The sequence below is a fragment of the Canis lupus genome, chromosome 10, assembly GCF_003254725.2.
Source record: "Canis lupus dingo isolate Sandy chromosome 10, ASM325472v2, whole genome shotgun sequence".
NCBI lineage: Eukaryota > Metazoa > Chordata > Mammalia > Carnivora > Canidae > Canis > Canis lupus.
The window spans coordinates 61826831-61840299 of NC_064252.1; the positions used below are offsets into that span (position 1 = coordinate 61826831).

Consider the following 13469-nt stretch of genomic DNA (forward strand, 5'->3'; position numbering starts at 1 on the left):
TTGATAGACAGCTAGATATCCACCTAGTGCCAAAGTTATCACCCCACAGATTACTAATTAGTTCCAAGATGACTGCCAATATATAAACCCAGTGATCAATCTTAATAGCACCAGTGATGGGATAACCAGAGCTTCATAATGTGACTTACAGCCTGATGCCATTTTACCTAAATCTAATCAAACCTTTAGATCCATCTTCCAAGAGGTAGCTCTCGTTAATCCTCCCTGAATCCCCTGGCCCCACCTATATTTCAGTGATCTCTGTACCTGTTTGTCCTCCTCCACTAGACTGTGAACTCCGAAGGGGAGGAATTAAGCATCTCTAGTGCCTGACACACAGTAGGTGCTTTTAGTTCTACCACAGAAAAATATCACTTATATTTGACTGTTTCCTCACTAAACTCTAAACTTCATCAAGGTTAAAGAATACATCTGGTTTTATGCACCATTAAGCCACTGATGCCTAACACTGCTTGGTTTCCAACAAATATTTTTGAATGAATGAATAATTTTATAAGTAATCGCCTCTATTTCCTATGACTCTGAGTCACATTCCGAGGAAAAGTAGCTTCTCCTTTTCCTCGGAATGATTTAGCGTATTAAGCTATTTCTTGGATTTTTCCTCCTATTGCAAACTGCTAAGCGATTCTCCTTTCAACCCCCCACCCCAACTGCCCGAATGTCATAAACCAGGGGGAGGTAGAGATGCAGTGAACAGATTAGCCTCCACTTTGCAAGCCTGCTTTTCCCTGAGATAATTGTAAAGTCACACGTTCCTCGGTGTGACCCTCTGACGACCAAACCTCCTCCACGAGCGGATTGATTACGTATGATGATGACTAATTAAAAGATGTAGGATAACGGCAGAGTTCAACTAGTATTTGCAAGGCAAGGCAGCGATCTTTTTAAAAATACAGCCTTTCATCAGCGAAACTAGGAAAATATGTTCCAAATTATCTTCCAAGTGGTTTGCCCGCATCGACAGTCCCACGGACAAAGAAGGGGACAGAACTCTCCTTCCGAGCGGCTTTTGCAGCCAGGGGCCTGCGCCCCGCCCCCCTGTGGGCGGGGCCACCGAAGCCTCCCGGGACCCCACGGAGGAGGGGGCGGGGCCGGGGGCGGGGCCAGGCCTCCGGGGGCGGGGCCACGGCGGGCGAGGGGCAGGCTGGGAAGCGGCGCCATATTGGCGTCGGCCGCGCTGTATTGTCATAAATAGAGCCGGTTTTGTGGTGTTTTCATTACTCGGTTGGATGCCTCGGCCGTAGTAAGTGAGAAAGTGAGCGAGCAGCGAGCTACAAGCGACCCGGAGGGAAGTCGGCAGGAGGAGAAGGGAAGAGCAAGAACTTGACTCCAGAGGGAAAGATACTGGCCGGTGAGGGGGAGACGCAGGAAGCGATGAAAGAGATGTCTGCGTAAGTGGTGGTGGGGGGCGGCGGTTGGGGGAGAGGCGGAGAGGGGTGGGCTGGGGTGGTGGGCCCGGGACCCGGTGTCCGTTCCCTGCCCCTGGCGCCCTGGTCGGCAAGGGCACCTCCCCTGCACCCGGCGGCTCACCTGGACACCCCTGCACCCGGGCTCGGGGACTCCCGAGCCCCCCTCTCCCCCCGGCCTGTCCCGCCTCCGAGGGCTCCCCGCCCCCCCACACACCCCCAGACAAGGGAGCGGCGGCAGAGGCGCGAGTGTCCGTGGGGAGAAATTGTCGGTCACTCCTCTGCCCCCAGCACTGTCTGAGCCCGTCTCCTCTCCTGTCTGCATTGGCGCAAATACCATCCCCCTGCCTCCCTCCCCCTCCTCCCTCCCGACCGGCTGTCTCCTGGTCTTCAGGAGTGAATGACCTATCCCAACCCATGCTTTTTTTTTTTTTTTCTTTCTTTCTTTCTTTCTTCTTCTTCTTCTTTTTTTTTTTTAAATAAAGGCAATGATGTTTCCGCCCTCCCCCACCTACCCCACCGTATACATCCACCGTTCCGCATGTACCTCCTGCTCACACTTTGATAAGTCAGGAAGGGTGTCGGTGCTTGGCAAGATGTTGTTGTAGCTCCTAACGTTTTGGAAATAATTTTAAACAGGAAAACGCAGAGAATAAGCCAAAGCATCATGTGTGTACTCTCCATCCATCTCTCCCAAAGCATAGAAGAATTTCGTGTTTTTGTTTTTGTTTTGTTTTGTTTTGTTTTGGTGGAGGGGGGCGCACGCGTGTGTGCGTGTGTGTGTACACACATACATATCTTTATTTAAAAGAAATCATGCATTACAGATAATGTCTGAAGGATTCTCCTACCTCCTTGTTCTGTTCGCCCCCCTCCCCCAGACTTCCTCACAATCTTGAATTTGATGTTTAAGGCTGCGTGGTTTGTTTTTTTTTTTTAAATGCTATTACAACATCTGTAAGTGTCCATACATAATAACTGGCATTGTTTTACCTGTTTTTAAGCTTTGTGTGACTAGTGTCCTACTTGTAATTTTGCAACTTCTTTAGTGCAACATAGTATCTTTGAACTTTGTCCATATTAATATTTTCAAGTCCCATTAATTCATATTAACTCCTGTATTCCAGCGTAGGGAATACACCCTAGTTTAGTCCTTTTCCAGTCAGTGACTCTTTGAGGTTATTTCCTGAGTGTCTAATGTGACCCTGTGGTAGTGAACAGTCTTGTACATGTTTCCTTGTAGGGTGTTTAGTTATAAGTGAAATTGATGAGTTGAAGGGAATGTGGAATTCTTTTGCGTACTTTTTTTTTTCCCCCTCCTCCCTCTCCAGATGAGGGAGATTCAGAACCGTAGATTGGAATTTTAGTGCTAGTAGGGACCTTAATAGCCAATTTTTCAGCATATAGATAAGAAATGAGGACCCAAGATGACAGTGTCAGAACAGAGGTATTTGTTGAAGGGAGAATGGAGTGGTGGAAAGATCTTGGGTATTGGAGTTCAGATTCTGGCTCTTCCTATCTCTTGGATCTCGGGTCTTACCTGTAAAATGGCACTTACTCAGTATCTACCTCTTAGGGTTATTGTTGAAATTAATTGAATGATCATGTATGTTCAGCCTGTCCCATCCGTTTACCATATACATTTAAACACACTTAGACAATACCAAAATACCTCTCTAGCTCTCTTAGAGGTAAAAAGCTAAATCTTTAAAAAGAAGTTATTTGAAATAACTAATTGAAATTATGTTTGTTCCACAGAAAAATTAATACCAGAAAGAAATTAAAGTCGCTGGTATTGGTGTTTCTCTTTTGTTTCTTTGAATTATTTCAGATGATATATAGGCTATTTTATCTTTCATTTGATGCTCCCTATCTACCTAATGAAATCTTTAGCTAAAGAGCATGCCTTCCTATAAGAACTTAGTAGTGATAAATCAGTGTTTTGACCAATTAAAATTCAAAAACAATCACTACTGTATTTTTGTGTTATTGTTTACAAGGCTAATTTATTCATTTAAAAAACTGTTCTTTTATATTTTGAGATTACATTCTTACTGTTAATGGGCCTTAGAATCGAATGATGAAGATAGATGGGAGGGTTAGTTGGTTATTGTATATATTTATTTTTACTTTACTTTGTTAGCAGAATAAAGTTTTACCCACCCATATTGGTCCCAAAATTTCTTTTGAAATTATTGAAATCCAAACTGAGGAATTCAGTTGTACTTTATTCAAGACTATAATTTCCTGATAGCTAGGATAGCTTTTGGAGGTTGGGTTGTATTCTGTCTATAAAAGTGTAAAGAATTCGATAATTATTTAGTGTAAAAATGGTCTGATTACTAATCTAAATGAAGAGAACAATTAACTAGAGTCACAAAATTTAGGACCGTAAAATTCACATTTTTAACAAAGGATGTTACTGTCGGTTCCTCAAGGGCAAATCTAGTTGTGATTTCTTTTTAAAAGCCAGGATATCTCACAAGGACCTTTTAATGGGATGTTTTTGTTTCTTTCCTGAGGGGGGAAGAAACATTGTTCTTAGAGATTTCTTTCAAGTGGCTGACTGCTTTTCAAAGAATGAATATAGATGGTACTTGACTTAAGTTCACAGGGTGTAGTGGAGGTGGCCCTGGCCCAGCTCCCATTCAGGGTTTTTGCATTTGAGCTAAGTGGTGCTGGCACAGTTGTCCTGGTGCCAACACATGCTGCTTTTGGCTTGAAAAGACATCCTAACCAAGAAAGCTGGAGGCAGTATGAATAGCCGTTCATCAAAATAAACACAAAATACCCCATTTCCCCCTTAAAAATAAAGTGCCTGTCCAAACTGTTAGTACTAAGTAAACTTTTAAGGTAGTTAATAATAGTGAGTGGATTGAGAGATTCAGTGTATCACTATGATATTATACTTTAATTTTTTTCTTTTTCATTTTTCTTGAACAGAAACACCATGCTGGACAGCCAGCGTCAACAAAAGCATTATGGAATCACTTCTCCAATTAGTTTGGCATGTCCTAAAGAAATTGATCATATTTATACACAGAAATTAATTGATGCCATGAAACCATTTGGAGTGTTTGAAGATGAGGAAGAATTGAACCACAGGTATGCCATTTAAAATTGCAATATATTTTGCAGTATATTATTTAATCATTAATTCTGCAAATATATATCAAGTACCTATCATGACCCTGCGTAGGGATACAAAAATTACAAAATGAAGAGAAATTTTGGCCCTGCTAGAACTTACATTTTAGGTGGAACTTCGGGAAAGAGACTAACAATTAGCCAAATAAGTGAAATAAAGACAATGTTACAGATGAGAGATGCTGCTGAAAAAAATGAAGCTAGAAGTGGAGGTTGTCAGGAAGGCCTTATTGACATTTGAGGGAAAATTTGAAAGTGAGAGAGGGAACTATGTAGATATTTGAGGGAAGAACATTCTAGGCAGAAGGTTTGAGGTGGGAATGTATATTTAATAAGGAATACATAGTAAGGTAACCTGGTGTCCAAAGCAGAGTGAGTAGTAAGCAGGTGAATATAGGCTTATAGAATGTGAGGTGGGAAATTGCTTGGAGAGCTAGGTCACTTAGGACCTTCTAAGTCAATATAAGTTTTGGCCTTCCAAGTGAAATTGGAAGCCATAAGGTTTTCGAGCAGAAGATTGAGCTGGTTTACTGATGTTTTAACACAGTCACTTTGGTTGCTATATTGAGAATAGTCTAAAGAGGGATCTAGGGCACAAGTTAGGAAACTGGTTAAGAGGCTGTTCTGTAAGAACCCAGGGAGGAAAGGATGGTGGGTTAAACTAAGGGGGGTGATAGTGGAGGTGATAAGAAGTAGTAGAATTCTTGATACATTTTAAAAGGTAGGGTTGTTTAATGACTGGAATGTGTATGAGAGAGAGAGGTTAAGGATGATGCCAAGGTTTTGGATCTTAGCACCTCAAAACCCAGAAAAGGCTGAGGGAGAATCAAGTTTGGACATCTCAGGAATTCCATTTTTCACATGTTATTTTTGAGATGTCTAAACTCTACTTCTCTCTTTTGTTTTTTCCCCTTCAATGTGGATTTGGATATGCTATTGGTCGAAAGTTTGGTTTAATATCAAATTGCTGTTATTAAGTAATGTTTCATATAAATTAACCAATATTTAATTTACCCATTTTAATTATCCAACGATCTATGACTGTCAATGAGAGAATGCTAACCTCTATCACCATGTTGAATTGATTTTTATTCCATAGTAAGGCAAAGAAAGTTGACAGTTCATTTAGGCTCCATAGACTTATTGAAGGTAATTTTGATTTTTTATTAGGTTTTTTAAATTTTGAGAATAGCTCAAAGACCAAAATACTATCATCACATTTATCATTTCTTTGGAAGTCTTAGGGACTTAAGAGTGCCAAAGACACGTGCCATGTATCAACAGATGTGACAGCATTAGCTCAGGTATAAATGTGCTTTTACTCTGGCATCAACTTAAAGGTTCTGCTTATATGGGTTTTTTGTTGTTGTTGTTTTTGGTTTAAAAGATTTTATTTATTTATTCATGAGAGACACACAGAAGCAGAGACATCGGCAGAGGGAGAAGCAGGCTCCCTGCAGGGAGCCGGATGTGGGACTCGCTCCCGGGACTCCAGATCACACCCCGAACTGAAGGCAGACACACTCAACCACTGAGCCACCCAGGCGTCCCTGCCTATATGTTTAACTACTTTTTTTAATACTGTTTTGAGGTTTTCTCGGTTTTAATCTAAAGCATGTTATTTTTTATTATAGGCTTGTTGTTCTTGGCAAATTGAACAATTTAGTAAAAGAATGGATTTCTGATGTCAGTGAGAGTAAGGTAAGACTCTACATTGAATTCAGTTTCATTGTGTCCTGATCATTAGTACTGGTAATAACTTGGAGGAATTGAGAATAATCTGAAATAAGCTTTTTGAGATATTGGTGATGAATTGATCTAGACAGTTGAGTCCCTAAATAATGATAATGAAATAAATGAGAATTTACAGCAGCATCTAGCTACAATTCTACATAGATTTCCTGTTTGAATTACACATAGTGGACCAAAATTTAAATATCAAGGGATTTTACTTTAAAAGCCAGATTTCAGACATCTTGTGAAATATCAGATCAGGCAACGTTGGGCCTGCTTTCTTATTTTGAATGTAATTGAATTTTCTTTCATTTGAGAATCATCACTGAATATTATCTTATTGGCTGTACTAAACTGAAGTGGGGTATGTGTATCTGGATGATACTATTGGCCCCTTCACTGAGTGGCCCAAAGTATTGTATTTTAAGTTTTTGTTTGGTTTTTATAATTTTTATAGTTTTCCCATCTTTTCCTTAACAACGGTCAGTTGAAAGTTACTATCTCACAGCAGTCAGTGTGTCTCTTTGTAAACTCTTTCTGCTCCTTAATCTGCCTGGATTTAGAAATTAGATAAACACCTGTTAGAATTCTTTCTTTTGCAAGTTTTAGTATTTCTTTCTGTACCTAAGGTACATGTTTAATATTGGGTCTTTTAAACAATGGACTCAGAATAAAGTCATGAGGGACTCTGCTAAATCTGCAGTCATCGAGTTTAAATAAGTGGTTTTTATGTTGTTTACTTTTGCTGCCAAACAGCTATGTGACTCATTTCTGAGCTCTCAGTAGGGTTATCTGTAGTTGAGATTTTCAGATAAGTTGAATTCTGAGCTTAGTCATGCATAACAACAACAAAAAAAAATCATGTTTGTTTTTCTGCTACTTAGTGATCAGCTCTGTGAGAAAAAGACCTGTCTTGGTCACCTGCATAATCTCAGGACAGAGCTCAGGCATTAAATAAATGTTAAAAGAATCTGTTGTCCCTCTCTAATCAACCCATAATTGTTACAGGTGTGCAAACCAAATACTCAATTTGCTAGAATTATTTTAAAATCTTAGTAACAAGCTTTATGACTTAGTATATATGGTCTTTATGTCAACTATCTTGGTTGTGCCAGGGTCTTTGTTTCCATCTCTATTCTAGAATGCATTTGAGATAAATTGAATGTTGTTATTCATGAAAGAGGCTATATTAATTTGTTGAGAGATGTACTAATTTTCTTCACGGTTTCTTTGCATTTATTCTGTTTGAAGGACAAAAGGTGGTTTGTTTGGTTTGTTTTTATTAAATTGCTTTTTCTGCCATTTTACTCACGTCAGTACTTTAATCTGTGAAAAGCAATCACTGGCTTACATTTAATTTCTAGACATAAAAATTAAGGATTTGCCATAATTTGGCTTTATTTTTTTAAACAAAATGAATAAAATATCTAATTATAAAAAATTGTTTAATTGGCTTTGACATCTTCTGTGTGGATAAAGTGTCTTTTTTTTTCATTTTCTTCAATTATCCCTTTTATTTATGCATATTTTAGTTTGGAAAATATCAGAAGGATTTGAGTTAGATCAAAGATCATGTGATTGGGATCCCTGGGTGGCGCAGCGGTTTAGCACCTGCCTTTGGCCTGGGGCGCGATCCTGGAGACCCGGGATCGAATCCCAAGTCGGGCTCCCCGTGCATGGAGCCTGCTTCTCCCTCTGCCTGTGTCTCTGCCTCTCTCTCTCTCTCTATCATAAATAAATAAAAAATTTTAAAAAAAGATCATGTGATTATTCCACACAATTGGGATATTTAAGCTATAAACCATCTAGAACCCAAACATCATTTTAGTTAAATACTGTGATTTGTGATGAAAATATTTTACTTTGATTCATTGTATCACTTTCTCATAATCATTTAAGAATCTTGCTTTTCAAAGTAGGAAAGTAAACTCATAAAGTAGGAAGGTAAGCTAAAAGGTCCTATCTTTCATTTGGATTCATATTAATCAGTATATTTACTGACTTGTTTGTAGCTCTAAAATTATGTATGGTGGTCTTAAACATTAACACCCATTAAATAGAAGAAGTAATATAATATGCTGTTACACAGATAATTTCCAGTTGATCAAAGGATATTATTCTTTGAAACTTGCACTGGCCATTATAAAAAAAAATAAGAGAAATAGTGGACAAAGCTCTCATTTTCAAGGAATTTAAATATAGTTAAAGAGACGGGACATATATTCAGGGAAAAAAGATAAATAAATGTAGTATAAAAGAGGTTAAAGATAATAGCAGTGGAATACAGAGGGAAAAGACCTTGTTATGGAAGGGGGGATCATCGGAGAAGGCTTAATAAAAAAGGTGGAACTTGAACTTTGAAAAAATAGGTGATACCCAGAGAGCCATACTTATGGACAAGCATATGAGGTACCCAGAGAGCCATACTTATGGACAGGCATATGAGATACCCAGAGAGCCATACTTATGGACAGGCATATGAGGCAGGGAGAATGGCAAGTGCAGTGGAAAGGAGATTGGATTATGTAATGTGTTGGCAGTTGGAGCTTCAAAAGGGAAAATCAGGAGACAAGGCAAAAAAGATCCATAAGAGCATATTGTGGAGATTCCCAGGATCCAAGAATCCTTACCTCAGTAGTCAGAAAAGAATGCATTAGCAAGTTTTGAGTAAAAGAGTTATATAATAGAGTAAGAATATCAAGTGAATTTTGTACAACAAGAACTAGAAAAAAAAAATAGACTAAGGTCAAGAAGGTAGCTTAAGATTCTATTAAAGCCTAGAATTAAAGGGTATAGTAGTTGAATAGAAAGGAGGTGACATATGAAGGATATAAACTAAGAATTAGTAAGCCAAGAAGAATAATAACTGTAGGTATAGGCATTAAGGAAAATGAGGAACAGAAAGAGAGAAATCAGAAGGGATACCTGGTTTATCATAGGAAGAATATTTTGTTTCAGGCATGGGTAATGAAGTGGATCAGAATGTCTGAATGAAAATACCTGATGGGAAGTTAGAACTGGCTCCAGAGAAAGGCGGAGGAGTAGCCTTATACTTCTGGTACAGTCTAAAAAAAATCATTAAAGATGTTAGATTACCTCTTATAATAAAAAAGGTCATATCAAGAATGAACACTTTCTTGCAGAATGGATACAGTGCTAGAATCAAGAAATTAAGCATATTTGTTACAAAAACTAAAGGGAAAATGCAATGAGTTAAGTATATGATACTATAAAGAACTGAAAGTGCATTAGTTTGGTAGTTAAGAGTTCCTTAGTGACTTCAGAATGATGGAGCCAAAGATAGGCATTTGAAAGGGGACAAGCAGGATCAAGTGATAAAAAATGTTTCTCTTAAGAGAGAGATGTGTCCTTGTATAGTAGGCATGAATTTGTTTTGTCTTCCTCCTGAATACTTTTCAATACTTCAAACTGCAGCCCAAAGAGCTCTGAAGTACTTTCAGAAATCTCAATTTCCCAAAGTTGACAAAAATGGTATAAATCAGTAGTATTTGGGCAATTTTTATGCTGAATAATTTGAACAAATGAATGCCATTTGTTTAATTTGATTTCATTTAATTTAATTTAATTTTAGAATCTCCCACCTTCTGTTGTGGCTACTGTTGGTGGTAAAATTTTCACATTTGGCTCCTATCGGCTTGGAGTACACACCAAAGGTAACTGCTTTTCTGTGTTGTACAAGCTCTTATTTGTTAATTATAATTAGTAGAAGTACAGGAGAAAAAATACCCATATTATTATATCACTATTCAGAGCTAATCATTGTTAACATTTACCTACATGTTTGTATATACTTTAAGAAAAATATAATACATACTTAATGTACTCTTCTTAATTAGAAGTAATTTGATTTGCAGGAGCTGACATTGATGCACTTTGTGTAGCTCCAAGACATGTGGAGAGATCTGATTTTTTTCAGTCTTTTTTTGAAAAATTGAAACATCAAGATGGCATTAGAAACTTAAGAGTAAGTATCCTCTGGTATTTAATATTTTTAAATCATTAACAAAAGCTAGGGCTTATGATTATTGAAATATTTAAGAACTTGCTATATCTTATTAAAATAACAGATGGTTAAGAACATGGGCTTTATACAGACCTGAGTTTGAATCTAGAATCTACCACATATTAACTCTTAGATTTTTAGTTATCTATTATTGTCTTTGAGCCTGGTTTCCTCAAAGCCGTAAGGTGGAGATATAGTGATAATTTTTTATAAGGTTTTTCTGAGGATCAGTGATATAATTGACTATATTATCTGATAAGTGGTTGATGCATATCAAATGATGGCTGTTATTATACTGTCCTTAGTCCCAGAAATAGGATAGTGAACAAGACATAGTTTATGGGAGGGAGGGATTAGGGGAACTAAACAGACAGATAGCTTTAATACCGTCTGAAGTGCAAGGATAGGCTGAAGTTGAAAGTATCTGCATTATTTGGGTATCTGGGAATGGAGAAAGAGATTCAGAATTTGTTAGGTTGGAGGATTAAGGAAAGCTCAGAAATACATCCTTTCTACTAAATCCAAATTATATTTATTGTATATTTTAGATTAATCATGAGCTCTGATTATATTTTAATTTGCAATACTAGTGCTCTTTATAATCAGTTTTCAATTTAATCTCAACAAATAGTAGGTACCCAGATGGTAGTAGTTCTGCCTGTCAGTTTCTGATGAATATAAGTACTATCATGACATTTTCTGTATCTTAAATAACACAATCACAGAGTAGAAGTACTTACTTGGAATGTGAGACCAACAATATTTTCACCTTTTAGCAAAAGTATTCACATTATTGGCAGAAGGGCTAGAGAAAAGGATTATACCGTTAAAGGATTACTTTTGTGTCCTAATTATTGTCTTCTTTTGTAGGCTGTAGAAGATGCCTTTGTACCTGTTATAAAATTTGAATTTGATGGAATTGAAGTAAGTGTTAAATATTTTTCTGACTTTGCAACTGATATTTAATACATAAGGCTTTTTTCAGTTTTGTTTTTTTTTTTTTTTTTAATCAGACGGACAAAGACATATTTTAAAGAACCAAATTTTTTTTTTTTAATTCCTCACCTTTCTCCTATATCTATTGACTTCTCATTGTGGAAAATGGACCAGCTTCCATCCCTACCCCCATGATTTTTATATACACTCTTCATTCCTATAATCTAAAATAATTGTGTTATTATTATGTTGATTGGAGCAATATTCAGTGTTTATTTTATAAGTGATGTTCAAAACTGAGCACAAAGTGTACTAGATTATCGTTCTTTGTGGCATTTGGTTTCTTGGGAGTTGTTTTGCATTTGTCTGCTTGGTTTTTAAACTTAACACTAATTCAAAGTCAGTCTCTGTAGATTCAGCTGTCTGAATCTTCTCTAAATAGATTTAGATTTCTCAGGTGTTCTGTCATTATCATCTTAAAAAAACATCTGAGTCTTCTCACCTGTTCAATTCCATACTGCCGTACCGGTTGTTCTCCATGAATGATATACAGCTGGCATCCTGGCATCTTTCTTTATCATCCTGGGATTTCCTTTTGCTTCTCTCTAGAGTTCTCTTTTTTTATGACTTACTGTCATTTTAGTGGCCCTTATCCACTAGCTTCCTGAGAAAGAGAACATATTTTTGAGATCCTCCATGTTTAAAAATGTCTTTATTTTGTTCTCACACCAAACTACTAGTTTGGCTGAGTATAGAGTTCTAGGTAGGAAATAATAGATTTCAGAATTTTGAAGGCCTTACTTCATTGTCTTCTACTTTCCATGCTGTGTTGAAAAGTGTGTTGCCATTTTGATTGCTCATTCTTTGTGACCTGTTGTGTCTCTTTGGACAGTTAATATGATTTTTTTTTTCCTGGGCTTCATAGTTGTAAGATTCATGGTAATGTACGTTGATATATATCTTTCAATCAAATATGCTAGGCAGTCAGTAAGTAGTCCTCCTCTACTTTGGAAGTTCCTGTCCTTCCGTTCTTGGAAATTGTATTGAATTCTACTGGATTTCCTGCCTTGATTTTTTTTTTTCCTCCTGTATATTGGACTGCCACATCTTTATGTTCTGCTTTTTGAGGTTTTCTCATCTTCCAAGCTTCCTATTGTTTTCCATTTCTGCTGTCATATTTTTAATTTGTAAGAATAACTTTTTTATTTTCTAAGTGTTCCTTTCTATTTACATATGTATTTATTTATAGCCTCCTATCCTTTCCTGGATACAATATTTTTTATCTCTATTTTCTTAAATCGGCTGAGTCTGTTACCACTTATCCATCTGCTTCCATAGCTTTTGCTGTTGTCTCCTTTTATTCCCTTTGTCCTCATGGGTTATGCCTTTAAAAACAAAATTAAATAAAAAACAAAATAAAATTTTGCTGGTATCTTATTGGGGTTTCAAGAGGGAGTGAATGTAAATGTGTGTTGGATCTGCCATCATTATCTAGAAATTCTTTCATAAGAGTTTGATTTTTTTTTTAATGCTTGGCATATATGCTAAAATTAAAATGCTTTCCCTTGATTTGCAAATTTAATTACCCTCACAAAACTTTGTGGTGATTTTCCAATGTGAAATTGCCTACATAGGCTTTTTGAAGTTTTGGTAGAACTTCCCAAACTAATAATTAGAACTTTTGTACTTTTGAGGTTGGGGGAGTGGGGAGGGGGAGAATGGACCAGAAGGAGAAAAAGTAATATTTTTCTCTTTTTTTGCATCTTTCCAAAGATTGATCTAGTCTTTGCAAGATTGGCAATACAAACCATATCAGATAATTTAGATCTAAGAGACGACTCTCGACTGAGAAGCCTTGATATAAGGTGTATTCGCAGCCTAAATGGTAAGCTTCTAAAAAGAAATCTCAGATATCTGCTTGAAAACCATTAGACAAAGAGATCTTTTTTTGCAGAACTATTAATGGCCTTTTTAAGAGATTGAATTAACTCAGTTAAAAATGATGTAATTTTCTATATATAGGTAATCTAACCATATTTAGGCATTTTAAAAGATACATTTATTTGAAACGGTGTTTGTAGTAATGCGCAGACTTAATGGTCTCAGGACCCCTTTGCACTCTAAAAATTTACTGAGGACCCCAAAGATCTTCCATTTATGTGGGTTATATCTGTCAATATTGACTATATTAGAAGTAAAAC

General features: G+C 37.0%; 1 protein-coding gene across 2 annotated transcripts in view; it reads left to right on the top strand.

The window, feature by feature from the left end:
• The first annotated feature begins 1114 nt into the window (after positions 1 to 1114).
• The window catches only part of PAPOLG (poly(A) polymerase gamma), a 31902-nt gene continuing 19547 nt past the window's right edge, over positions 1115 to 13469 (top strand). Inside the window, exons 1-7 of one of the 2 annotated variants that reach the window (XM_049115563.1) lie at positions 1115 to 1412; positions 4371 to 4532; positions 6209 to 6275; positions 9901 to 9982; positions 10184 to 10293; positions 11203 to 11256; positions 13042 to 13153. In XM_049115563.1, coding sequence (XP_048971520.1) covers positions 1396 to 1412; positions 4371 to 4532; positions 6209 to 6275; positions 9901 to 9982; positions 10184 to 10293; positions 11203 to 11256; positions 13042 to 13153 — 604 coding nt within the window. In that variant the 5' untranslated portion in view covers positions 1115 to 1395. The remainder of the gene's footprint in view (positions 1413 to 4370; positions 4533 to 6208; positions 6276 to 9900; positions 9983 to 10183; positions 10294 to 11202; positions 11257 to 13041; positions 13154 to 13469) is intronic. The other variant, XM_025468390.3, reaches the window with a different exon arrangement.